This window comes from Cryptosporidium sp. chipmunk genotype I, assembly GCF_004936735.1.
Source record: "Cryptosporidium sp. chipmunk genotype I strain 37763 chromosome Unknown contig_14, whole genome shotgun sequence".
NCBI classification, from domain to species: Eukaryota; Apicomplexa; class Conoidasida; order Eucoccidiorida; family Cryptosporidiidae; genus Cryptosporidium; species Cryptosporidium sp. chipmunk genotype I.
Window position 1 is genome coordinate 268,745 of NW_027125584.1, and position 26,901 is coordinate 295,645.

General features: G+C 30.0%; 14 protein-coding genes across 14 annotated transcripts; 5 read left to right on the forward strand and 9 right to left on the reverse strand.

Moving 5' to 3' along the window:
* Window positions 1–626: 626 nt before the first annotated feature.
* ELE39_000609 (phosphoglycerate mutase family) lies at window positions 627–1,520 on the reverse strand (the record flags this gene model as incomplete). The annotated part of the gene is made up of 1 exon (XM_067343649.1): window positions 627–1,520. One exon carries the CDS (start codon window positions 1,518–1,520, stop codon window positions 627–629), a length of 894 nt encoding a protein of 297 aa, XP_067202368.1.
* Window positions 1,521–1,647: 127 nt separating this feature from the next.
* Window positions 1,648–7,013, forward strand: ELE39_000610 (tRNA (Gm18) ribose methylase trm3p superfamily; the record flags this gene model as incomplete). The annotated part of the gene is made up of 2 exons (XM_067343650.1): window positions 1,648–6,963; window positions 7,005–7,013. 2 exons carry the CDS (start codon window positions 1,648–1,650, stop codon window positions 7,011–7,013), a joined length of 5,325 nt encoding a protein of 1,774 aa, XP_067202369.1.
* Window positions 7,014–7,078: 65 nt separating this feature from the next.
* ELE39_000611 (haloacid dehalogenase family-like horizontal transfer into apicomplexans) lies at window positions 7,079–8,323 on the reverse strand (the record flags this gene model as incomplete). Its single annotated transcript, XM_067343651.1, has 1 exon — window positions 7,079–8,323. One exon carries the CDS (start codon window positions 8,321–8,323, stop codon window positions 7,079–7,081), a length of 1,245 nt encoding a protein of 414 aa, XP_067202370.1.
* Window positions 8,324–8,455: 132 nt separating this feature from the next.
* ELE39_000612 (putative coiled coil) lies at window positions 8,456–9,241 on the reverse strand (the record flags this gene model as incomplete). The annotated part of the gene is made up of 1 exon (XM_067343652.1): window positions 8,456–9,241. The coding sequence occupies one exon, from the start codon at window positions 9,239–9,241 to the stop codon at window positions 8,456–8,458; it is 786 nt and encodes a 261-aa protein (XP_067202371.1).
* Window positions 9,242–9,389: 148 nt separating this feature from the next.
* ELE39_000613 (membrane associated with 10 transmembrane domains) lies at window positions 9,390–10,952 on the forward strand (the record flags this gene model as incomplete). The annotated part of the gene is made up of 1 exon (XM_067343653.1): window positions 9,390–10,952. One exon carries the CDS (start codon window positions 9,390–9,392, stop codon window positions 10,950–10,952), a length of 1,563 nt encoding a protein of 520 aa, XP_067202372.1.
* Window positions 10,953–11,975, reverse strand: ELE39_000614 (Cdc50p like membrane; the record flags this gene model as incomplete). The annotated part of the gene is made up of 1 exon (XM_067343654.1): window positions 10,953–11,975. The coding sequence occupies one exon, from the start codon at window positions 11,973–11,975 to the stop codon at window positions 10,953–10,955; it is 1,023 nt and encodes a 340-aa protein (XP_067202373.1).
* A 311-nt stretch (window positions 11,976–12,286) lies between these two features.
* Window positions 12,287–14,120, reverse strand: ELE39_000615 (uncharacterized protein; the record flags this gene model as incomplete). Its single annotated transcript, XM_067343655.1, has 3 exons — window positions 12,287–12,553; window positions 12,600–12,734; window positions 12,807–14,120. 3 exons carry the CDS (start codon window positions 14,118–14,120, stop codon window positions 12,287–12,289), a joined length of 1,716 nt encoding a protein of 571 aa, XP_067202374.1.
* Window positions 14,121–14,875: 755 nt separating this feature from the next.
* On the reverse strand, window positions 14,876–16,864 carry ELE39_000617 (RING-H2 finger containing membrane associated; the record flags this gene model as incomplete). The annotated part of the gene is made up of 1 exon (XM_067343657.1): window positions 14,876–16,864. The coding sequence occupies one exon, from the start codon at window positions 16,862–16,864 to the stop codon at window positions 14,876–14,878; it is 1,989 nt and encodes a 662-aa protein (XP_067202376.1).
* Window positions 16,865–16,995: 131 nt separating this feature from the next.
* On the reverse strand, window positions 16,996–18,480 carry ELE39_000618 (transducin WD-40 repeat family; the record flags this gene model as incomplete). The annotated part of the gene is made up of 1 exon (XM_067343658.1): window positions 16,996–18,480. The coding sequence occupies one exon, from the start codon at window positions 18,478–18,480 to the stop codon at window positions 16,996–16,998; it is 1,485 nt and encodes a 494-aa protein (XP_067202377.1).
* A 184-nt stretch (window positions 18,481–18,664) lies between these two features.
* Window positions 18,665–20,710, forward strand: ELE39_000619 (uncharacterized protein; the record flags this gene model as incomplete). The annotated part of the gene is made up of 1 exon (XM_067343659.1): window positions 18,665–20,710. One exon carries the CDS (start codon window positions 18,665–18,667, stop codon window positions 20,708–20,710), a length of 2,046 nt encoding a protein of 681 aa, XP_067202378.1.
* A 37-nt stretch (window positions 20,711–20,747) lies between these two features.
* Window positions 20,748–21,326, reverse strand: ELE39_000620 (4 transmembrane domains; the record flags this gene model as incomplete). Its single annotated transcript, XM_067343660.1, has 1 exon — window positions 20,748–21,326. The coding sequence occupies one exon, from the start codon at window positions 21,324–21,326 to the stop codon at window positions 20,748–20,750; it is 579 nt and encodes a 192-aa protein (XP_067202379.1).
* Window positions 21,327–22,596: 1,270 nt separating this feature from the next.
* Window positions 22,597–23,214, forward strand: ELE39_000621 (TB2 DP1; the record flags this gene model as incomplete). Its single annotated transcript, XM_067343661.1, has 1 exon — window positions 22,597–23,214. One exon carries the CDS (start codon window positions 22,597–22,599, stop codon window positions 23,212–23,214), a length of 618 nt encoding a protein of 205 aa, XP_067202380.1.
* Window positions 23,215–23,543: 329 nt separating this feature from the next.
* ELE39_000622 (liver stage antigen-1) lies at window positions 23,544–26,348 on the forward strand (the record flags this gene model as incomplete). The annotated part of the gene is made up of 1 exon (XM_067343662.1): window positions 23,544–26,348. One exon carries the CDS (start codon window positions 23,544–23,546, stop codon window positions 26,346–26,348), a length of 2,805 nt encoding a protein of 934 aa, XP_067202381.1.
* Window positions 26,349–26,363: 15 nt separating this feature from the next.
* On the reverse strand, window positions 26,364–26,816 carry ELE39_000623 (G-patch domain containing; the record flags this gene model as incomplete). The annotated part of the gene is made up of 1 exon (XM_067343663.1): window positions 26,364–26,816. The coding sequence occupies one exon, from the start codon at window positions 26,814–26,816 to the stop codon at window positions 26,364–26,366; it is 453 nt and encodes a 150-aa protein (XP_067202382.1).
* Between the last annotated feature and the right edge of the window lie 85 nt (window positions 26,817–26,901).

Consider the following 26,901-nt stretch of genomic DNA (forward strand, 5'->3'; position numbering starts at 1 on the left):
ATCATAAAAAGTCACAAATCAATGTCATATATCCTTTTACTTATCTCGTAATACTTTATTTGTAGGTATCACTAACAAATATACCTGTATCAAAGATAAAAATCGATCTATTTTGTAGATCAAAAACATAGAGCATCAGAAGGCCACAACGAGCGACAAAAATTACCAAAATTGGCGATACCTTTCAGAGAGCTTGATAAAATTATCCTTCAATACCTTAATTTCAATATGCTATTCAACTTAAGTAGTATCTTATAGAGTGCACAATTTACAATGATGCATTAGAAAATAAGCAAATTTTACCTGAATAATCCTGTTGTTTATCAAATACCTGAAAACCTAACGAAAATAACACAGCTCGTTCCCTTCATAAACTATCTCCTTTCAAATAGAACTACCCTCAATCGGAACTGCATTGACCACAATAACAGCTGCACAAAGACATGCGCTGCAATCTGGACAACCATCGTCTCCCCTTAAACCCACAATCCGCGCCGCAGGGCGGTTTTTTTGGATATTCACTTTTGTTCGTATTCGAATTAAGAGCGGCATAATAAATCCTAAGTAGATAAAATATAATAAATGGTCGAAAATTGAGCCAAAAAAGTTGCTTAACCTTGATTATTCTAGTTGTATGTATGAATATTTGGTCTCAAATGCCCGCCATCACCTAGGCCACTACAAATTACAAGGCTGTCTGTTGAGACGGACATCCTCGTCACACCACAGTTCAAATGATTAAGTCTGAGCCAGCCGCATGTGGGGTATTGGAGTCCCTTACAAAACATATATCGAATTACATTACCATGACAAACAATGATATCCACATTTTCGCCGAATGATTTTCCCTTCTTGGAGAAATATGTGTTGAACGCATTATCTATTCTTTCCTTGTCATTTACAATCTCTTCTGTTGTTGGTTTAAATCCGCTGACCGAAGGGCTTGGAGCAATCGGAACACCTTCTGCCAAATTGGGATCCTCGATTAGCTTTACTCCAGGGAAGTACTTTGAAATTATTATTGCTGTTTCCTTAGCCCTTGTTAAATTCGAATGATAAATTGCATTTACCTTTTTTCCATATTGCTGTGAAAGGTATTTACCTGTTTCTTCCGCTTGTTCCCTACCAAGGTCAGTTAGTACTTTCTCTTCATCCTTCGTAGCAGAATTAATATATTGGGCATGTCTAACGAGTATATTTTGGTGCCACTTGCGTGCATTCTCACCTACAGATTCGCAGTTTGTTTTATTTTCTTGTTTATTATTACAGTCCCAATTCGGATTCCAATTAATCGAATCTTTCAAATAGTAACCAAAATTCATAAAAGAGTAAATTGTTATTACGCCACTTATCAGTATTGTTGATGTAGAAAACTTTGCAAAACTGCATAACTTAGATGAAACAAGCGTTCTTTTATTCGATAAAAAAGACGAATTCAATTTTCTTTCTTTAAATTGAAAATTATTTATCCTCATTGAAAATGAGCATTTTTTGAAAGAATTAAAAACAGATTTCAGCATTGTTCATGAACGTATAATTTACTATATTGGTACAAAATACAATAATTCGTTTAAATTGCGCTAATTACGATACCTCACAAAACGAGCGGCTGCATTTTTTTTTTTAAGAAAAACTTAAACAAAAAATATGAAAGAGCAAATTCAACAATTAGTGAAAAACCTTGAGGAGAGTGGAAGCAATTATAACACTCTAATAGACACATTAGATATATTATTAAAATTTCAGTACGAAAAATACATTAATGAATCTGTTAAAGAACTTCATGATGTCATTTTAGGACTTGTCAGAGAAACAGATTATATAAAGTCTGAAAAGAAGTTTCTCTGTTACATTTACATATTCAAATTTATATCAAAACACATAAACCTCTCTCTTAAAGAACTATTTTCAGAAGACTTTTTAATTAATTCTTTTAGAATCAAATGTAAAATAATTAAAGATCAAATTCATGAAATTATTTTCAATGTTTTATGTAAAAATTTTTCAGAATTTGATATAGTTATAAATAAATGGAGAAGTTTGTTCAATGAAGTATATGAAGACAAATATGAATTTGAATCATTAACTAATCTAATTTTGTATATCTGTTATGAAATGCAATTTGATCGTCAAATAAATTTACAATTCAACAAAATTATTTATAAAATAATTCAGAACTTTTCAGAAATTTATGAAAATAACGGTTCTATTTTCTTGGTAGATTCATTTGTTTCAAAATTAGAATATTCTCAAAATTTATTATTCCCATTGTTTTTAAACTGTGACAATAACAGAGAGCAGGCAAGTAAACTTATTGAGAATATGGTTAAATTATTCGAAAGTAATATAAATATGAAAGTATTTGTTTTTACTTTAAGGATTCCTAACTTAATTGAATATTTTATTTTGAATGGATATATTTTTGATTATAATAAATTTACCAAATCCTTAATTCAAGGTATTACTAGTAAGGACTCTGAAATAAGAAAGAGCACAAGGTTTATATTGGAAAATTTAGAGACGTCGTTAATAGAAAACAATTTAAACACTCTTGATATAATTGATAAACACCACTATTTAAACAACATAAAATCATTTATCTGTATTTTGGATTGCTATGAAAATTTCAGTATTCACTTGTTAAAAACTAATTGGAACAAATTTGAAAAATTATTGTCTGATCTTCAAAATTTAGAAAAGGAGTGGTGGATAGATTGTTTAATAGAAATTGGGCTTAACCACGAAAATCTGAATGTTAGGAGATTTGTTGCTTTTAATACGATTAACTTCGCAATTAAAAATCCCAAGAATATACCTAGTTGGATTAAGCGCAATACGTTTTTTAATATATATTTAAGGTATATTGTATCATTGCTTAACAACAAAATCAGTCTTCAGATAGAAGAGCTTTTCCTAAAGTTTATTTATTGCGTATTAAGGGCCAAATTAGAATGGATTAATGAGTATTTAGAATATATTATACACAACATCAAGGCTTTTACACCAATTCGAGTTTTGATTTACCCTTTAACAGTTGGGATAAGGAATAACTTACATCCCTTCAATAACGCTGGAAATATATCAGAAGAATCTAATAATACCAAAATTAAAAGTTATTTTCACAATCTTAATTCATGTAATGTTAAAACAATTTTATCGAAAGATATTACTCAAAAATATTCTTTTGAAGATTACAAAGATTTCAAGGAATCTATTATTATTCCAAAAAAATTGTTTACAAAAGTTCTTGATATTTCGATACCGATAATTAAATTTGTCCCAGTTGTATTGAGACGCGAGGTTTATTTTGAATGGTTGGAGGTTATCTTAAATTATTTTGTTTGTAATGAATTTTCTAAAGATGAATTAATTAAAAATCTTATTTTATTTTTGGGGATAATCCCTGAATACTTGTTTTCTACGAAAGAAATTAATGCAGCTATATATAATAATATTATAAAATACGAGCTGGTTATCGAATCTTGTTTTAACCCTGAAACATTAATAACTATATCAAAAACATGGTTTAATGTACTTCAATTAGGAGTTGGATTTGGGAGGCTCAAACAAATTTTTGGATCTTTTAGTGACTCGACTCTTATAATGAAAAGCCATATTGTATTTGTTTCTTCATATTATAATTGTGAAGAAATAAATAATTTAGATAATAAAATTAATCAAAAGATAATTGAAATTTTGGAAAAAATAAAAATTTTATTTGAAAACTCTGAAGAAAATAATTTAATTGATATCGACTTACTTTGGCTTGATATCCATTTCTTATCTATTCTAAGAAATAATTCCTATGATTTCTACTTGGGAAAATTATGGGATTGGTGCATATTAGTAATAAGTGATATGGATACACTTTTAACCAGAATAAAATCAAATATTAATTCACAAATTTCTTTTGCAATGATATTAAAATGTTTAGTTTATTTGCAAAGAGTCGGAAAATATTCATCAACACAAAAAATTTTTGATATAGTTAACAATTTATTGTTGATAAACAATGGTATGTTATCAAATATGCTAATGAACAACCAAAATTTAATAATATGGGATAAAATTAGAAGAATCTGTTTTTTTTACGATATTATTGACACACACTCCGTAACTAGTGACAAGTATTGCGTAATACAATCTTCGGCTTTAACACTAGGCTTTCCAGAAAGCTACTCGAGTAGATTTAATGATTTTATTAGGAAAAACAGACTAGTTCAATTATTCCCTGCAAATTATCGTGATTTATTTAATCTTATATCTCAATTAAAGTTTCAGTTAATTAATATTATTATTTCGAAAAATGCAAATGAAGCTTTCAGTTTGGTTAGAAATGAAATTTATTATTATTTTATAAATTTTGCATGCTCAACTGACAATTTTTCATACACAAAAGGATCCTTTTTTGATTGGTTCAAACATATTACAGAAATTTTGATTTATGAGGTTGAAAATTGTGGTTTGGATAGTTTTTATATCTGGCTATTAATAGAGCAATTACTTGGTTTTGTTTGTGTTGAAAATTGTCATAATTTCGAAAAAAACTTCATTCCTGAACTTTTGAATACAATATTTGAATTAATAATTAAAAATTGCGACGAATTAATAGAAAATGGAATTTATAGGAATAATTTATTCACAATTTTTATTTCGATTTTGACAAAAAGAGAATACACAGTGTTGTTTCAAAAATATTTTTTGTTAAATAAGGTGGCTAATCATTTTTATACTAGCATTAAATTAAATGAAGGATATGTAAGATTTTTTATTTTCCCGTTATTAGATTTGATCAAAAATTATATTGAAAGTTGTAGTAAAGATATTTTTAAAGAAGCTATAAATTATTCTGAGAACATTAATTTAATTGATTCAGAAAGCTTCAATACTGTTATTATTTTCGCAAATATTTTAGTTGAATTGATCACTTTTGAAGAAAAAGGGTTAATTGATGGGAGTAAAATAAGATTTCAGGAATATCCTCTGGAAAATAGCATTGGAGTAAGTGAAATAATTGACATTTATAGAAGATGCAAGATATATGAGGATAATAGTAGTTTTGTAAGACATGCAACAATTATTTATTTGTCGAATATTATTGAAGATTCAATGATAGAAAAAAAAGATTCTTTAATAAAATTCATTTCAATGACCATTATCTTATTAACAAAAAAATTGGAAGGTGGAATTCCAGAGTCAGTTCAAGATAAACTATCTGCAGACAATAGCGGAGTAAATAAAGTAGATTCAAATATTTTAAACAAATTTTTAATTAATCAAGCTGACATTAGTTTCAAAAATGCAAAAAAATTCCCTCCTTTGCCAAATAGTAATCATCATAAATTTCTAATTAACATTTGGCAGTCGATTTGTTGTTTAGTAAATATTTTGAATTTAAGTGAAAATCAATTTATTAATTATTTGGTTGGATTCTACTTCCAACATCTTCAATATCTATATACGCCAGATATTAGGCAATATATTGATATGCTTGGCTGCAATATTGTCACATTTTTTCCAAAAAAATGTATTGGGTATATAATTGAAGGTCTTTCAAACAATATAAACAATCATACGCAAGTAATTTATTCTTATCTTTGCATTTCAAGCTATTTAATACACTTTTTGAAAGATGTTACCCCTCTACCATTTAACGGTAACTCTTCAACGGATGAAATAAGTAATGCTTTTATTTTTGAAGGAGATTTATGGATTAAATTAAACGAAGAATTCATGGATCAATACATTTCATTCTTTAATTTGTTTGTTAGCTATTCAATATCAAATTCATCTCTTTTAAGGAATGTTGTTTTATATACAATATACGATGCATTTAATAATGATTACGTTTTTGAAATTTTACAGAAACCTTTTGAAAGTCATTGCTGTTCAGATAATATTGAAACTATTGGTTCATTAGCAGTCTTGTTTAAAAGTGTTTCCCATATTGAAGAAACTAATGCTAAAATTGAGACAATTCGAAATTCAAAATATTATGTGAATAATAAATTGAATACTTCAAAAAAAATCTTTTTACTAAATTTGTTTATTTTGGAGGATTCAAAATATATAAGAACTTTAGTTAATAATATTTTCAAAAATAGCGATATATTGAAGATGCTAAAAAATGTATCGATAGTTTGGACTATTTGGAAACCAATTAAATATTGCACAGTAGAAAATATTATTCCACAAGATAATTTGGTCGAGTTTTTCGACCAAAAGGAATCTCAGAATTTCTTCAATTGTTCATCTTGCTTAGATCCGATCTTATGTGAATTAGATGGCAATATCCATATTGACGAAGTGAGCTTTGAAAAGGAGCTGCTTGCAATACAAGATAAATATGATACGCACATATTGAATTCCCATCTGACATTCGGAGACTTGAGACCCTCGTGGAGTCTTTATTACCTACTAAAGAAGATCATTTCTAAGGAGATGAGCGGATACTATGTACAAGAAGGTAAAAAGGAGGAAGAAGAATTCAGCGCAATAGAAATTCAGAGGTCGTACAACTACCAACTAAAATTCGAGCCTCTACAGTACGGCAGCCCCATTTTCGGTGAACCCAGATCAAAGAAATTGGGTAACCAATTATTAAATAGGACGGGGCTGATAGTAATAGGAAGTCTTGTTGAAAAGGTCCCAAATATAGCAGGAATTACCAGAACTTGCGAGATCTTTCGCGCCAACGAGTTGCTGTTAAGCAACAAAAAAGTTATGAACGACCCCATTTTCAAGCAAATCTCCGTTACAGCAGAGAAATGGCTGCCAATAAATGAATTGGAGCCCAAAAAGATCAGGGAATATGTCCACAATAAGCGAATGGAAGGATACAAGATATTTGGATTGGAGCAAACATCCTCTAGTATCCCCATTAAAGGATGTGTTTTCCCAGCAAAATCAGTTTTGATTTTGGGGAAAGAGAAAGAGGGTATACCTTCTGACATTGTTTCAATCGTGGACCAGTGCATTGAAATCCCTCAATATGGGATAATAAGGTCGCTTAATGTACATGTCTCGGCTTCGATCTTTATATACGAGTACACAACCCAATTTATGCAAAACATTTCGACTATTTAAGTTTCTTTTTATTGCATTCGGCCTCGCAATACTCGCCAACCAAACTAGCAAAACTAGTTTCTGGGGAAAATGTTTGTACAGCCCGAGATACATATGAAATTGCAGGAGACGAGCCCATAGCTGCGATTGGGAAACCAACTTTAGACATGATCTCCAAGTCATTTTCACTGTCGCCCAAATATGCTACTTGGTGGAATTTGAGTTTAAGCTTCTTCAAAATGAGCTTTGTACCATTCAGTTTGGAAGCATTTTGAGGAATGATTTCCAATAAATTTGGTACTGATCTGTAGATTTTGCAACCATACATTTTAACAAATGTTTCCAAGTGCTCTCTTAGATGTAAGAGCACATCAGGATTCTCCACTACGACAATCTTGAATATTCCCTTAATTTTTTCACCTTCTCTTGGTTCCAAAAACTTGGACAAATTAACGCCCTTGTGAACCATGCTATCAATCTCTTGGTTAATGTATTCTCTCATGTTCTCACCTTCAAATCCATCAACAAATAAGCCATTAGAGTTCTCAATTGCTATGTTTAAGAGACGGAGTGAATCGGCAGATTCATCGCTTTTCTCTTCTTTATTAGAAATCTTTTCATATTTGGAATTTCCGTTCCTATTTGATTCAAATCTCAGTGATTTTTCATTAGATACAGCAAACTTTTTAATATATTTAATAATTTCTAATGCATCTCCGGAATGAATCCTCGTTTCGTATAATACATCCTTGATACCACCAGGACCAAAAACAAGGGCACCATTGTAATATACACCTGGGAATCCGGTAAAAAGTGAGTTTTTAAGGCCATTAGTAATAAACTTCATGGAGCTTGTGAACGATTTACCAGTAGCAGGGAAAAATTGAATATTAGATGAGAGAATGTCTCCGAATATGATTGAGTTTGATTCGGCAATAAAATGTGAACCAACATCAGCCAATGATCCGTCCAAATCAGAAACTATACACTTGAAAGAACAATTGTATTTCCTCTGTTCCTTCTTTGCACGCAAGTTTCTAAAGCTAGACATGTTAAAATTAAGAATTTCGAATGGTAAGACTAGTGGAGCTTCTGTAACATTTAAATCCGTTAAATTGAACAGGTTATCTACCAAGCCATTTTGTTCCAATCCAGTAAAATTTCCACCGTTGCTTTCCAGAATGAAATTCTGTGACCTCACATCTCCGAAGAGAGCAAAGACAAAGATAATAGTTGAAAGTACAGCCTTTTTAATCATTTTAAGCAAAGTTTGAATTACTTACGTAATTAACAAGTGTTCAAAATGTTAATTTTGTCTCAGAGATAGCTTGGTGTCTTCAAGGGGGGCATGTTTTCTTTAAAAAATTGTGGAAAGCCCGCAGCGACAAATTTACATGCAAATTACATTATTGCAAATTAACACAAGATCTTTTGACTTTGATACCTTTCCGTCTTTGTTAATACGAAAGTTAATATTTTCCCACTCCTTTTCACTTATAAATATATATTGTCCTTTGTCCGTAAGCACTCCATCTATGATTCTTTGTTCCTCGAGCTGGTTAATTCTAGAAATGACGCCTTCAATACTTATCTTAAATTCAACACTCAAATCGTTAATATTTTTGACCTTTTCCTTAGTTATCGTATTTATAAAATTGCTTAAATTTGTATATTCACTATTTAGGTTTTCATCTTCGAATTCGAATTCATCACCAGTATCATTAATGTCTATTTCAAGCTTCCATTTCTCATATTCTTTTTGTTCACGTATGAGTGCTTTTTTCCTTTCAGATAGCCTCTCAAGAACTTTTATATTAATTTTGTTCTCGTAAAGTTCATGTTTCATTTCTTTTAGTTTTTGTTCAGCTTCATAAGCTTCTCTTCTCTGTTTCCTTGCTTGTTTGGCGTTTATTATTTGCTTTTTTGCAAGCTCTTCAATTCTAATTTTTTTTCTCAAATTTTTATTTAGTTTTTGGTTCACTTCTGAATTAGTTTTTATTTCAATCTCATGATTTCGTGTGCTACTTTTATTTTGACAAGATGGAAAATTATTGCCCCATATCCACCTAGTAATATAATAATTAAAAAGCAAAAATAATAAAAAAGAGCAAATGATCAAGAGATAGTCCTTCCTACTGAGAGAATAGATAATTTCTCTAAGTAATTGTTCATTCATGTATTGATCTTGTCAATGTTTCTAATTCTTATAAGAGATAATTTCATAAGTCCAAATATTTGTGATACCGGTTTTTTTTTTTTCAAAATTGACGTGTCAAAATTGGCGCTACCAAAGTGTGCACACACAAACAATGTACTTACTCAAAATGGGAGCTTTGAGCTACATGATATTAAGCAATATGCATCTAAATAAAAATACAATTGCAAGGAAAAATGCGAAGTTCCAGTATTACCGTTGTTCAAAGCTCTGGCATAGCGAAGCAATTTTCAAAACAGTGGTGTTGACATTACTAACAGTAATAAACATTATAATATTGATATATACGTCGATAAAGTTTGATAGAAACAAATATAATGATATTTCCAATTTATTTGGGTGGATTTTACTGCTTTTATATTGCGGAGTCTTAATTGATATCGAGCCTTCCAGATGTTTAAAGATCTCTCTTTCAATATTGATTTTGATTAACTTAGTGTCTATTGAGGGAAATATTTTATTAGTTGGAATTACAATTGACTTTTTAAATTTGGGTGTTCTTTGGCCTGTTTTCAAGCATGGAGAGACAAATTTATACTCAGAGGAATATTGTGAAGATGAGTATATTTTACCGTTGATTGAAAGCAGCAAGAAGTTATTAAATGTATATTATGAACTTTGGAGAAGAAATAGCTATCGAGAAATTAAAAGTTACAATGGCCTATTTGTAACTAGATGCGTAATAATGTCTTGTATGTACTTATGTATTTTATTATTCAATGCAATAGATAAATATACAAATTTCGACAAAAACAAATTAACAGAAATGCAAAATATCATCTATTTAAGAAGCACAGGAATTATACCAAAATGCGAATCTATTGATAAAATATCCAAAATAAGTGGAATTAATGGTATTTTTATAATACAAATTATGATTATCACTTTAGTTGTGTTACTAAAACCAATCTTGTTAAAGTTCGTTAATTTAATAATGGTATTAAAAAATAAATATTTATCGATACTGGCAAGCAATGAAATTGGTACCGAAGAAATAAAGCAAATAGTTGAATTTAACAGTAGCGATTTTAATAGTCAACAGAATCTAGATCTTGAATCCAACAAACAAAATGTTTTTATTAATCGGGGTACATTACTCAATTGCTGTGTATTTTTCTTTTCCGTGTTTCTCTTTGGAATGATAACATTCGAAAACCAGGAATTTGATATAACTTCAAGGATGTTTTTGATCGAACAAGATAAAACAATAGTAATATGTATTTTATTACCCTTAATTGGTTTGCTAACTGAAATTTCTATGTTTAGAGATTGGTGTTGGTACTTTATTTTCTCATGGGCTATTTATTATTTTAATATTTGGTCAGATAATTCGATGGTAAAGAGTATCACCAGTATACTTTCAGGAGTACTCTTCAATATATCAGTGATATTATTCGTTCTTAATCAAATAAAAAACTGCAGTCATAATAGTAAAATCCAAGAATACATTCTTACAAGTTATATTTTCCATAAAATGTGCTATTTTCTGGGATGTAAAATATCGAAAAATGTTTTCTCAACTCAAGGAAACGGCATTATAAAAAATATATATTTAATCATAACAAATATAATAATAATTTCTAACTTATACTTTCTTCTTTATTTTAGTTCAACCCAGGAAACGGTTTCAAAGCAAGATGAGAATGAAATTGAATGGGATGTAGTATATTAGTTATATAAATGCTACCAGGTTTTTTAATATAATGTTTAAGGCATTACATGGGCAGGATAACATAAAAATAAACAAAAAGGATATCGTAAACAACCACACGCTCCAAATAAAGAAGAAGTAGCATGCATAAATATTTTTGCTACCAAGAAATGACACTCTTTCAATTCCTAATTTTTTTTTTGAGTTAAAATTTTCTGCTGGCCACATATTATTAATCATCTTAACTTCATATTTTCCCTTTTTTAATTTATGGGGTATTTGACCCCAAACCATCTTGAAACTTGGAAGCCAAGCACCGTGCATCCAAATTCTGTAATGTATATCCGTGGTTTTTATCCACATAATTTTGTTGTATGGAATTGCAAACATGGAAAAGTCATTTTTCAGTGATAGCTGGTCAATTCTAATGTTTATCAATTCTTTTTCACCGTCTTCTTTTAACATATATATTTCAAATTCGTCATTAAAAAACGTAATAGACGATAATCCACATGGTATCAAAGGAATTTCATTAATTTTTTCATCTATTTCATTTACTGGGATTCTGTTTATATAGTTGTCCAGAGTGTTTCCACGGACTTGACGTAAATAACTTATTGTTTTCGCTGTTCCACAATTAAAACCGGGGAAAATCTCTGAAGGCCTGCTTTGAACAAAAGATCGGAAGTTTTGGTAAAAATTGTCTATATATATATTTACATTAACTGGTCCACTAATATCATTCGTTACATTGAATATTAGGCTGCTTGTGTTTTTTTGTATTGGCTCACTAATATATTCTACGAATGAGTCGCTTCTATAATTAAAAAAGAAAAATGCTGCGAATACTCCATGAAAGACGCTTCCAATTAGAAACAAAATAATTGCAATTTTTGGAGAAAATAGATACTTTCCAGGACTCCAAATTTTCATATCCTGTTGTACAAATGAGTCCAAAATTTCATCGACTTTTTTCTCGCCTTTTCTAAGCCGTCGTATCCAAACTAAATTTGATAGTTCATGCCTATAGTAGTTGGAGTTCATTTTTATATGGCAATTAATTCATATAAAATGAATATAAATTAAGTTATATGGGATATTAACTGATATATTTTTAGAGTTTTATGTATATTTTTTTCATTTTTCTCTAAACCTAAATAATAATCCGGCATTTTTCTCATCAGACGCAGAGATAAAATTTCTTCCCTCAAAAAAAAAAATCTTGTTTTTAAAGAAACTTAAATATTTATGTATTAGCATCTTTTATTTATTAGATATAATTAGTAATTAAAATAAATTAGAAATATACTTGCTACTAAAAGTCCCTAAAATAATGAATTGCATTATAAATAATTCTATTTATAAATTAGTGTATATAGGGTAGTCCATGATAAAATGAATGTTACAAGAGATGTAGCAACATTTTCTATGACGACTTCTGTAGGATCTAAAATTCTCTCTGGAATATCAAGCAAATTAAGATATGTAGTTCCAATAAATACCAACCCGAGTATTGTAGAAATAAGTACCGTTACGCCTTTAAATCCAAATATTCCACATGCTACACCGAATGAAAGTGCACAAATTTGGAGAATCCAATAGGTTATAAGAGAAACCTCGTCCTAAAAATTTGATTTCCTGTCTAGTGCGTAATTAAACTTAACTTACCCTAGTCCATTCAAATGTTGCATCTGCCTTGATCGCCTTGGTAAGAAGAGAAAAGTTTCTGTTTTTTGTAATTCTTTCACAGATATTTTCAAAAAATTTGAGTTGATTAGTGGTCATTTTTCTAATTCTCTTTAACTAAAATTTGAAAGAAATTCATTGTAATTTTGGCGCGCTAGTTGAACATTTAACTGCAATACAACCGTTTACAAATAGCCATGAAATGATAGATTTTGCTATTTTTGACGCTTCATCACGATTCGAAGAGTATATGCTATCAGATGATTCATATGGATAATAAATAAACCGTTCGGATATCTTTTTTACCTTAGTAAATCTTTGAAAAAATTCAACAAGCTCACTTTTAACATCACAAAGTTTCTTTCCACTGCAAAAAAATGAACTAATTAATATTAGTGGGTTGCATCCCTTCCAATCAATAATATCTTTGAATTCTAAATTAAATTCATTCACTTGAGTTTTTATAGCGTCAGGGTAAATTGTATATGCTTTGTCATATCTTATTATTTCTAAAACTTTTGCAACTCTTTTAGTAATCAATTTTTGACAGATCTGTAAAATGTTCGATGGTTGTTCTAAAAGTTCGATTGAAATATCCCTGATAGATAGATGCGGATCTGAAATCTTCGAAATTTCATTTATGAGCTCATTTTCCTTATATATATTAGATAATTTATTTTTGTCAATAAAAATAGTTAATTCATCATATGAACCCTTTACTGGGTTATGAAAACAATTTTTATCTATAAAAGAATAAAAATAGTGTGATTTTGATGGATTTACCATAAAATTATCACAATCAATCTTTAATCCCGAATAATATTTAATGAGCTTTTTTACAAGCCTATTATTTTTCTCGACTATAGAAGAGATATGTTCTTGCAAATTACTTCTTTCTAACCCAATTAAGTTAATGTGATCACTTCCAATTGCCAGACCATCTTTATTATTCTGGCCAGTCTTGTATAAATTCTTTAAATACTCGAACGAAATCTCATTAGATTTCAAAATTTCTCTTGAGATGAAATTATTTACAATTTCATATGATAAAAGAGAACTTGCAATTTTAAATAGTTTTTCCTCTATAAATTCATAATTTATTAAAGTTGACGCAATAAATACTAGTGTTATGGAGAAGCTTTCGATAAATTTATCTAACTTTGGATTTTCGTTATTTAGATTAATTTTTTTTCGATCATTATTAGATGAGGCTTGATTTAGGAATTTGCTATTTGTTGTTGAGCTTGGGAAGAAAACAAATCTGTGTTGAAATTCTCTGGATTCAATGACTAAATCGGACATTTTGTTCCATAATTCGGAGTCAGATGGTAGAATTAAAGGTGCAAGTTTTGAACATTCAAGCCCAAAACATTCTTTAATTGGGATAATATTTTTCTCATTTAATACTGAGAAAGAACTTGGGGGATAATGAAATATAACTTCAGGTTCCTGATATGGCCATTTAACAGTCAATATGATTCCAACTAAGTCACAACCACTCATTTAAAAATTTCTATTATTTAAACGTATTTAATGAATTGGCTTTAAAGCCTGAGAGAATTACGAATAGAGAATAAATAATCACCTGAATAGTTGCTTATTTGATACCTAGGTTTACTAAACATAGTAATATAAACTGAAGTTAAAATTTAGATATTTTTGAATCTTTATATTCATAAATTTGAATAAACAATGCTAGTTGTTATTAAGAAAATACCGCTTTGATTAAAAATTTTAAAAGGCAAGTATTTATATTAATTACCGAATACTAGATATTGCTAAAATTCAGAAATATTGATTAATACCACAGGGCGTACAAGAAAGTGAATATTAAATTGCTATATAAATTTGTATTTCTTTTGTTTTAAGGTGATACACTATTTTTGTTTGTGCACAATAAAATATGGATGAAAGTAGTAACTTCCCAATAATATTAGACGAATTCCCAATATATGAATATGAAGGAGTGAAGACAAAAATTATTGGTTTAATATTTTCAAACAAGATTCAATTGATATTGAGCGAGGCGGAAACTTTTGGATCAGTGCTGCATGCATCTACAGATAAAGCAGGTATTATTTACGACGTTGAAGTTCTTTTGGGCGATAGAAGCGACGAGATATCACGATTGTATACAAGGAGACTACTGGAGTTATTTCGAAGTAGGGGGTATATTAAAAACAGTCTATTACTGCTTACTTCTATTAGAAAACACTCTATTGAACATTTAAGAGGCATTTTAAAGCATATAGATAATATTATTTAGTTTCAAATGGAGGTATTTCTCTACGACATGTTGGGCATTCCGGTTTAACGCTTATCCATTGTTTGAGACATTTTTGGTGAAATATATGATCGCAAGGAGTACAAACTGCACACAGTTCATGATCAAAGTCCTTGAATATAGAAACATTCATCATACAAATCACGCAAAGCCTATTTGTATGTGTTCGGTTGCCATTGAAACTGGTTAATTCAATTTCTTCAAGCCCTGAAGACTGAGTATTTGAAATATCATTTTTAACAAAGTCAACTTTAGGCCGGTTCAGTATTTCAGAATTTAATTCACTCTCAACGGAAATATTCACCTCCATTGTATCCTCTTCAATTTGAGTTCCATTGTAAATATCTTTACCTGTTAATCTGAAGTAATTATACGGTTTTGGTCTGAATATCTTTGGAATTAAACACTTTGGTCCAAATTTTAATTGAAAAAAATAAATTATCACTTGGATTGAAGTAATTAAAAATATGGAAATGGATAGTAACGGTGAATTCTTTGTTGAAATAGGTATAATATTCAAATATTGAAATACTGGAGCATTGAATATTGAGTTGGAATACCCCCAAACGTAAATAGGAACGAACGCTTTGCCAATTAAAGATGTTAATATGAAGTGCGGGTGGAGCGGTAGAACTGAATTATAGTTTCTAGTATTAGCAAATAAATCATTTAGAATTTGAGGAATAAGAAATAAAAATAGTGATACATAGATACAATATGGTATGGATTGAACATTTATTTTATTTCTCTTATTTTGAGTTTTTTCCAAAATGCTAAATACTTGACTAGAATCACTTATTCTGAATAAAAGAATGAAAAAAAACACGATTCCAAATAGAAATACATAAAGCCTTCTATAAAATTGTGATGAAATTACAGGAATTTCATTTGTAGACATATTTTGTAAATAATTTGACTTCCAAATCCAAAATAAATACTTTATTTCTATATAAAAGATGTGAATCCATTTGAAAAGTATCATGAGTGAAAACGATGAAAATAATAATGAAGGCAGGGCAAATGAGCAATACAAAATAAATGCACATTCCAGTACATCCAATATAATTTGCATAAATAGGCATGAAATAGATGTATTAATCGCAAAGTTTGGCCCAATAGCTGGTGAGTTACTGTGCAAAAGCTGCGTTACACTTCCTCTAATTTCCATAAGTACCTTCAAATTATATAGGAGTGAGAAGTGAATAACGTTTAGTCTGAACAAACTCATCGAAAATGGTGCGCCCTTTAAGATCACATCGAAACCACAATTCAAAGACTTTATTACAAATTCTATTTGATTTTTACCTCCCCCTTTTTCGTTTAAATTACTACCTCTAAATTTGTATTTTTCATTTTCTCTCTGTGGAAATATCTGATTAACTAAGTTAGCATCATTGGAAGCATCAACTTCCAAAAGACAATCAGTTGAATTTGAGTTTTGAATTTGGTTTGTTGGGATTTCATTCTCTTTGCCATTGAATACCATATTTAACTCATCTTCAACAATAAATTTTTCAAAATTCCAGTTGTAATGCTTCCCATTTTTATCCAGTTGGATGGTTAACGAAACCCATGCAGACTTTGATGAAATACTAGATTTTGTCCAATCAAGTTGCCATCTTGAATTACCAAAAATAGTTGGTATTGTTCCGCTGCTCGTGTATATACCATTTTTATCATGTATTTTTTCGTTATAATTATGCAAATAAGTGTTCATTTGAAATTCACCAAAATAAAAAGCAGATGAAGAAACAGTTGAACTGGCTACAATAGATCCATTACCTTGAAATTTATTTTCAAAACTAAGAATTATTATCACAAATAAAAGAAAAAATGTAAAAAACAAGTTTCTTGAGCTTCTTTCAGCTGAAAAACTTGGGGCTGAAAATTCAAGGTTGTTTAATCGTCCAATTATTGATGTATGGAATATGTTGGCCTCCGGCTCCGAGCTATTGTTTTCCATATTTGCTTTGGAAATAATGCATAATTAAAAAGTTAATCTAACTTCAAGAAGTAGTTAATAACAACAACAATTGGTATTAAATTCGCTGCTTTAGAGTTATTACAAAAATAAATAAATATATACAAATTTAATTATTCCCAGATTTTTATAGTTCCATCCCAACCGCAAGAAGCGATGCGTGAAGGGAAAACAGGGTGCCACTGACAGCCTATACTTACACCTTCATGAGCATTAAAACTTCTAAAATTTTTTGTAGTTTTCCAATCCCAAAAATGGACCTTTCCATTAATGTCACCAGATACTATATACTGCCCATCTGGGCTAACATCACATTGAATTGCGTACCCTGAATTTTTTAGTCCAGTAAAGCGCTTTTTAATACATCTATAGTTGGCATGCGTATCATAAACTAAAATTTTGTTGTCCATGCTTTGGCAAACTAAATGTTGCCCATCAGAATGCATTGCAACATATGGCATTGATTGCATTAATGGATCAGCAATATGCTTTACTACAATTGGCATCCCAACGTCCCAAACGAACATTTTTTTATCATCTGAAGTTGTAACAAACTTTTTGCCGTCTTCACAAAATGTGACTGTATTTACCGCTCCCTGATGTTCATTGTACACTTGTACAACTTCATTTGATCTTGTATCGTATTGAATTGCCTTTTTGTTACTGAAGCCGACGATAATGCTTTGTTCATTATTTGGATCAACTGAAACACAGTATGGTGTCTTACCATTGGAAATTTTCCACTTAATCTTTCCATATTCTGCATCCCAGAATAATATTTGTCTGTCATATCCGCAGCTATAAAAACTTTTACAGTTTCTTTGTCTATTTGAAAACTGAATATCTCTTACTGCATTTTTGTGTCCATGGTAGATATAAATGCACTTGTTGTCAGAGCTCCAAATTTTTATTTGAGAATCCAACCCTGCAGATAATAGTAGATGTCCAGTTTTTGGAATGAACCTGATAGCTTGAACACCCAAAGAATGAGCGTTTAGAACTTTAATAAGTTTTTTTGGAACATAACATTGCTCATTGGAGAGTCTTTCTTTAATTTCATTTGGAGAAATAATCCAAGATCTATTTTGATAATCAGTACGTTCTTTACCAAGGAATGTACTTTCGGCTTGATATTCGTCTTCTGACGAATTATCAGCATCCGACCCTTGAACTTGATAATTAAATACACTTTCTGGATTATTAAATTTATCTGACTCCTCTTCAGGTTTACTTATAATATTCTCTGTAATAGCTCTTTCCTTTTCATCTTCTTTCCATGGCCCGATATATTTATACTTACATCTCTTTGATGAAAACTTTAGTTTTTTTTCACCTATATGCAAACTTGACTTCTCAAAATTAACCTCTTGTTCCTGATTAAATTTAATCCCTCTATCTACGCTCTTTGAACTGATATTCTTATTTTGGGAGTTGTAGTTTAAATCAAATGCAGTTGAAGAACAAGAAAAGGAACTTATTTCCTCATTAGGAAATGTTTTATTTAAATCATCATGATTAATTATGTCATCGTTTACTTCTGGTGCAGAACTTTTTGGTATGAGGCCACTAATATTCGTTAAATCATCTCTTTCAAACATAGCTATTTTTACGGCATAATCTAATTGTCAGAAAGTAATCGATAGAAAGCGCTAGCGCTTAAAACATGCTATAATTTTAATTCCACACAAATTAGAATAATTTAATAACGGATAAAAAAAGATAAAGTTATTTTGTATAGATAATATTATGCAGTCTTTCTACCATCATTAAGAAATTGCACAAATGAGCATTGATAAGTCTTACAATCTTGAAGGGGTAAAGAATGAAAAAATGGTAGACTCAGAAAATGAAATTCAAACTGAAGAAAAGGAATTAGAAGCAAAGCTTGAGTCTGAAGGAAAAGAGTATAAAGATACTACTAATAACAGCTTTGAGCGCAAGCCAACCGATTCAGATAAATTTGGGGAGTTTCAAAACGATGAGAGAAATATTAATAATTTTCAAGGGAATTACAAAGTAAATTCTAAACAAATAATACAGGGTTACAATATGATTAATGAAAAAACTAATAAATATAATGAAGATTGTCATAAATTTCAAAGTAAATTTGATTTAAGTTTTGAAAATAAGGCAATTTCCCTAGAGAAAGTTGAAAAAAGCAGTAAAGCAGAAAATGTTTTGATTGAACAGGTCAATAATGAAACCCCTAAATCAGCTTTAAAATTGGGGAAGATTAGTTATAAAAAAGAGATGTCCGCTCTTGATAAAGAGTCTAAAAAAATAATATTCAAAACCAGTTCAAAAGACAGAAGAGAAGAAATCAAGGAGGTATTAGATAATATTAGCCATCTAAAAAGCAAAGCTAGCCAGAAAGAAACTTGTGTTGTGGGAGAATTATTGATTTCAAAAGGGATTTACTATGGAATGCATACAGAGTTGCTTTTGTATGAAGAGTTATTAAAATACCTATTTACAAAGCGCGATTTGAACGAGGAGACGTTCGAATCTAGTTATTTTGAAGACGATGAATTATTAATTGATCAGTTTGATAGTAATGCTGGCAATTTATTTCATTTGGAAATAGAAAATACAGAAACTTATTACAAAAGAAGATCAGTTTTCGAAAATATTATAGATTTTGCAGTAGAAAGAATTTCTATTAACAAAAATTATTTTAATAAATTGGGAAACCCTGAAGTAAATATTGAAAATGGACATCTAAAATCCCTGAATGCTTACTGCGAATTATTTAATCGAGATAATGTTATTTTTTTTGAAGATACAATAATTTGTGACGAATATTTTAATAATTGCTTGGTTCCTCTTCAGTCTAATAAAACATCTTTAAATTTGTCTAGCACAAATTTTAATCTTAAAATACATGAAGTTAAAAAGGAAATAGACATATTATCAAGCTATTCAACTAATAAAGAGTGGCAAATTTTTGAAAAAAGCATTAACGAGTTTAACTTTTTAATAAAAAGTTTTGGAATAAATGATTTTTTACTAGAAAACAATTTATGCAGTTTTTTTTTGAGTGAGAGATTTGATAAAAAATATAAAAAAAAATTAAATAATAGCTTAATAAACTTAAACCCAAATATTTCTAAAACCAAAATAAATTTTTACGGAATTAGATACTTTAAAGAAAATTTGATGAATAAATTATTTAGAAAGAAATTGGAAGTAATTGAATATAGGTTAAATTCACTATACAAGTTTTTATTGCCTGGAGAAGAGATCAATGAAAAATTTAATTGCAAATCAATCTTCAATAGATTAATAAATGTAGAAAATATGTTACAGGCCATCATTCCCAAATCTTATTCATCTAAAGATATTTTTCAAACAAAAATACAAATGGAGAATAATTTACTTAATGGATTCATAATTAGTGATATTCGAAAGTCAGACTTAAAGAAGATTTCAAATCTCGTCAAGTCGAAAGTTTCATCTTATGTAGGAAGGAGTTCAAAACTTGAAACCGAAGGATGCGACACTGAAATTAGCGAGAATGAGTTGTATAAAAAAGAGGAAAATAAAAAAATTAAATCGATTTTAGAAGAGTTAGATACAATAGGAAATGAAGATCCTGCTCTTAGGTTGGATGATTTGCCAATGATTGCAAGTAGATTAGTGAAAAAAGAAAGTGCTGTTGAGTCTTTTCTCTCTAATATTGAAAGAATTGAAAAATGTGAGAAAATGCGCACAGAAAATCTAATTAGCTTAAAGAAAATTCAGGATATTACAAACATATTATTGGGCATCATGAAAAAAAATTTAAAGTTTGACGAATTAAACATTAGCAATGACAATACCAAATCGTAGGAAATATATTTGAGAAAATATAAATGTTTGTATAAATTCAAATATGACTTTCAGAAGTCCTGGATAATAGTTTCTTAGGACCAATGTTATTCAAACCTTCCTCCAACGGTGTATAATGGCCGATATTGCTTCTTGAGTTATTGAACCTGGGATATCCGATATATGTGATGTGTAAATTTCCGCCAATTGACATTATTTTTGATTCCCAATTAATGTTATTTATAATGATTAGAAATATCTTTAGAGATAAAATTGAGCAGCAAAAATGATTTGTAATTCCAGATATAGAAATTATAATATTTAAATCTGAAAGCGCAGTATTTCGAATTTTGGTGTTAACAAAATAGATCAAGCATCCAATAATACTTGTAATAGAATATATTATATAGAGTATAGGAACTTGGAGGTAAGTTGTTACAATGCCGATACTTGCAAAAAAAACTATTTCCAAAAGCCCCAAAATTTGATTATTTAAATAGAATAAGTTAATTGCTCCAATCCAAACCTGTAGTATTACGAAGTAATTTATCAATTTGTGAAGAGGAAAAATTTTATTGTAAAGATTGTTCAAATGCTCTTCATCTATAGAAAAAAATAGGTTGCTCTGTAAAATCATCGTTAAAGTACAAATAATTTGAAAATTTGCTAATTTTCTACTGCAGGATAATTTAGGCGAAATATCAATTAATATATCAAATAAAATTTTTGTATTATAATATGAATATTTTAGATGTAGAGGGAATGCTGCATGTAGTTTAATAAATTATGAAAATATTGTATTGCTTCATATAAATAAAATATATAATCTGTCGATACTTGTCAATTATTTTCAAATAATTAAAGTATATACTATTTTCTTTTCTCATAAAGGGCTTTGATAGATATTGTACTGCCACTGAATATCTAAGCCACCGAAATTTGTAAATATAACTTCAGCAAGAAAATTTCTGGAAATATTAGAGTTGGCTTGCCTATGCAATGTTGCATGGCCCAGATTATTGGTTTCTTTAATCAATTTAATATTATTTATTAACTAAATAGATGTTAAGACCGCATAATTTTCTAAAAAGTGTGAAAAATCACAGCAACTGATAAAATAAAATTGAGGTGGTTTAGTTATCAAAAAAACTAGTTATAATAATATTGTGGTTATCATACTTCACATTTAATTTAATATTTAAGTTTGTCAATACGCATATATTTTCAGGGCTGAATAGCCAGATGGGAAAAAAATAATTACTAGACTTCTTGTGATCTATGAAAAATGGAAATTCTAAAAGACCAAAAGTAAGGGTCTTAATAAACAAAATATTTAAAAACGAGGGAACTAACCCAAATATTAAATGAATTTAAATTGAATTCTGTACTATAATCTAGAAAACATAGTAAAATGCAATACTTAAGTAGTTCATTTTAATATTTGTAGCGAACAAACTCTAATTAATTACTTCTCATTTGAAATGCACTGGGGCCTGAAGTGAAATCAATTATTTTCTAATAACTTATAAGAAGTTGAATTTTAATTTGCATGTACAAGCAGTGAAATGCGATGGAATTAAACTCGATGTATAAATTCAGAGTGATAATCGGAAATTTACTTAATAATAATAAGAATGAATTTTAAAATATATATTTATCTTGTAACCTAGTTTCATCTGTTTATTTGAAAGATATTTTATTCATCTCTTCTAGTTGGATTAATAATTGGGCGGTTATATGTGTGACTATAGAATTGGTTGGTAAATTAAAGGGTTGGGATAGAAAATAAGGATCCATACGTACATACCAGTATTTTATAATTGTTGGAAATATACTTAATCGCTTTTGTTATTTATCAGCGTTCATTTATCTAGCTGGGCTTCTATTTAATAACCAAAAAAACTATAATGACGAGTAAATGGAGAATGTTAAATTCTAACAAAAATCCCGAGTCACTGAGTGTTTTTAGTGGCCTAAGCATTGATTTGGAGGCATATTGCAAAGAAATAGACGGCAAACTCATCAATATTTCCTGGATAAGGTCGGTTTCCGAATCTTTGGGATGTAGACCTTGCTATTTAATGTTTGGGGCGGTATCTATATTGGTTTTAATTGTAAGTATGGGGTATGCAGGAGCATTGATTTGCAACCTAGTTGGTTTCATCTACCCTGCATATATGAGCTTTAAAGCACTAGAAACTCCAGGAAAATCCGATGACAAACAGTGGTTAACTTATTGGGTGGTTTATGCAATATTTAATATTTTAGAAGTTTTTATCGATATCATACTTTTCTGGATGCCATTCTACTACTTATTCAAGCTCTGTTTCCTATTCTGGCTATTTTCGCCCCAAACTACAGGAGCTGTAACTTTGTATAGTAATATTTTTCGTCCATTGTTAATTAGGTTCGAAAAAAAAATAGATAATACAATTGAAAATGTTTTGGACGTATCTAACTCAGCGAGACTTGTTGCTCAAAAATATTCAAAAAAACTACTAGAAGGCTCTGAAAAAATAGAGTAATAGTTTATTTAAAAAGATAAATCATATTTTATGCGTTTCCGGGAAAAATCTGTGCTAATTTAGTTTCTATTGAATAAGCGTTTACCTTTTAATTATTTTCCCTAGCCATTAACATCGGGTCTGCTTAATAATCACTTTTTAGCGCCAGAAATTGTGGGGACAAATTGATAGTGTAAGAATGTAAGTTGAAAATTTAAAGGGAGATATCAATTAATTTAAATAGAAATACTCGATTATGGTGGGATCACTATCTTAAGCAATTCCTATCGTTGATTATAATTAACATCCTTCCAGCCTTGCTGGGCTTAAATTGATATAATACTGAAAATATGATTGAAAATTATTCAAACTTTAATGAAAAAGGTAACAAAGAGAAACCCATCGAAATATTAGATAATACAGTCTTCCAAGAAAAGGAAAGTCCAAGCGAAACATCAAAAAAACATACTAGCAAAGATGCACACAAAGTAGTTCCATTTGAGTATGGAAATGGTTATGGATATTTATATACAAGATTGAAGTGGATTTTGGACAATAATGAAACAACTGGGCAATTTAAAAATGAAATATACTCTTTACTTGAAACTCTTGGTGAATTAAGAGTTTTAGGGGTATACAATGAAACATACAAAAAATATCGGAGGGCATTTGACACCTTTTCAATGAAGTTTGATTCTTACAATGAGTATAATGAGAATATTATTGGTGATTTACGCCACCAGTGTTATCAAAACTCTGCATCTGGTAGGAAAGAGTTGAAAATTATTGATAGAAGCATTAAAGAATGGATTAAGCGTGATCGAGAAAAAAAATTATTGCATTCATATAGGGGTGCAATGTCTGAATGGTTAAATAAAAGCGATCTCGGAATAAATAAAATGGAATCCAAAGTTATTACTAGAGAGGATATCTTTAAAGAGATTATAGACTCTTCAAAAGATACAAATAGCCCTCTAAATCAATCACAAATACTATCTTTTCTATCATTATCGTATATTTCAGAAAAGCTATTTCCATTTATGCCAGGACAAGTAGCTAATAATGCTTCAAGTGGTTCGTTCTCATGTGGAATTTTTGGTGAGACGATAAGATCTGAAACAAATCATCCAAGTGGCTCTCTTTCTTCGATTGAATTAGGTACCGAAAATGTCGTAGAAGATGCAGCAATTTTAATCGAGGAAAGACAAAACACTTTAAAAACTGATTCCGCATTGGAAGCCACTCAAAAAAATAACGAAAATTCTCTTAATAATCCAAAGATACATAAAAATGAATCAGTTATGAGCTGGATAAAAAGTAGCTCAAGCAGGAGACAAGATGCTTACAATGAAAAGCCTGAGCTAATTTATAACATCCGAAATGAAAAAACAAAAAAAATATCGTCAGATATAGAGAAAATATTGTCTCAGAGGCTGGGGAGGAAGTTATATGATATTGATAAGGATATTTCAATCTCTTCTCTTTTAAATAAGGATTTTATTCTAAAAGAATACTTTACAGATTATTTCTCAGTCTACGAATTATTTATTTCTACGAGGAACAATCTATATAACCTACGTAAATATTATAAAACTATTCCAACTATTGGATCTGTTAGATATAAAAAACAAGAGATTGAGCTCGAAGAAGTACGAAAAAGACAATTTCAAAGCATTTACAACGATGGAATTCACTCCGAACCCATGAATAAAATACGTAGAGTCTTAATCTATAGGAGTGAATGGAAACGCCCTCCAATGCAGTTATTAGTTACACATAAAGGAAGGAATTGCAAAGGAAATCACCCACTAGCCAAAGAAGATAATATTAATTATGGAATTGACACAGATGAGGAATGGGAGGAACAATTCGGTGGCGAAGACGTTGAAAATATTGACGATATCCCCGATGTTTACGATGAAGATGATGACAACGATGCAGTTGCTTCAGGATGGTTAGTTCCGGACGGATGCTTTCAATCAGACGAACTATTAGATGAGTTCACAATTGGGAATTCAATCAGCGATCATAGTACAAATATTGTAAGCTTACTTTCTCCTTCATCCCAATTCCCATCTCCTGTCGTGGTCTCATTCCTAAATCATGCAAACATTGACTTTGGAGTTGGTATTTCAATTCCAAAAGAAGAATACGTAAATTCTATACTAAAAAGCTACCTAATACATTTTACACAAGATATAAGTTGTATATACAATAAAACGGACGTGCCTAGATATTGCTCGAATATCCCACTTGATGAATCAAATTTCCAGCCTTCATCAAGTATCTCAGAAGTTTCTAGCACGAAAAAAAATGTTCTCGACATACAATTTAAGCAGGATTTATCTTACTTCATTCATGGGAAATGGGCATCAATAAGGAAGCTGATTGACGAATTTTTTGAGATAAATAACTATAAAGATATTAGAAAGGCATCAGTTGTTCACTTTATTAAAGAAAATGTAAGAAAAGCAAAACTTACAGGGGATGTCCGGTTTAGGTGGTATGTAAACGAAAACAATGCAAATCTTGAATTAGATCCAACGAAATTATCAGAATTATTGGCACAGAGGAAGGCGGAAGAAAAAAGTGCATCAAATAATAAATTCGAACCCACAAAGGTAGGGCAAAACCGAGCTTACCTACAATCAGGCATAGGCTTCCCAAGTGTTAAATCCCAAATACAAATTTCCGAAAATTGCCAAAACTTCAATAGAAAAGGAAAGCAGCTAGAATCATCTCAATATTTAAATGGCATTGATCCAGAATGTTACATTAATCACAAAATTGTCTCAGACAATGATGAAAATAATAATATTAATTCGCAATGTAGCGTGAAAAGTAATGACGGAATATTGAATTTTATCTCATCCTCTCAAGGAAGTGAACGATCTAGTATTGAAGGTCAGTTAATTGAGAAGGAAACGCATACAGGAATAGTGCATAGTAATAAGAGGAGAAAATATTTAACTCCAACAAGAAATGCATTTAATGACAATCCTGATTGTCCACAGTCCAGCCGAGAGGTAAGTGGAGATGGAATGGATGGGAATGAGACTACTAGAATAGATACTCCGGATGTTAGAAACAGCTATGCGCATTTATACAACAATTCGCTTATTACACACTTCTTCCCGCCCAAAGCAAAAGGCTAAATATCTTACTTTATATCAGTGGTGTTTGATAAAGTTCTTTTTTCTGTATATCTTAATAGGAAATCTTATGCCTTGACTATTTTTCCCCAATCCCTCTCCTTGTCTCCAGCCCATTTTTTCAAGCAGCTTTTTACCTATTTCCAATTTATTTTCCTTTCTCTCAGCTTGAATTTTATTTTCCACGAATGTAAACTCGTATTTGACCTGATGCTTAGTATAAGCATTTGGCGATTTAGGATTGTATTCCAGATCTGAAAGACTTCCAACTTCATTGCTGCATTTGATATCTCGCCCCTCTCTGTCTAAATTTATGTTTTTGTGCTTTGTTAACGAGTTAATGAATACATTCCAAGTGCACGACTCCTTGTTTGTAGAAATTGTCTCAATACCAGAATTTAATGATACTTGAGTTTCAGGATTGTTCCTTTTTGAAACTGGGGGTGGGAGCCCAAAATATAGGTCATCCATAATCGTATTAATTCATTTTTTTCGATATAATCAAGTAAATGAAACATCAATTAGTTAATAAAATCGGCTCTGCGCCTAGACCAAA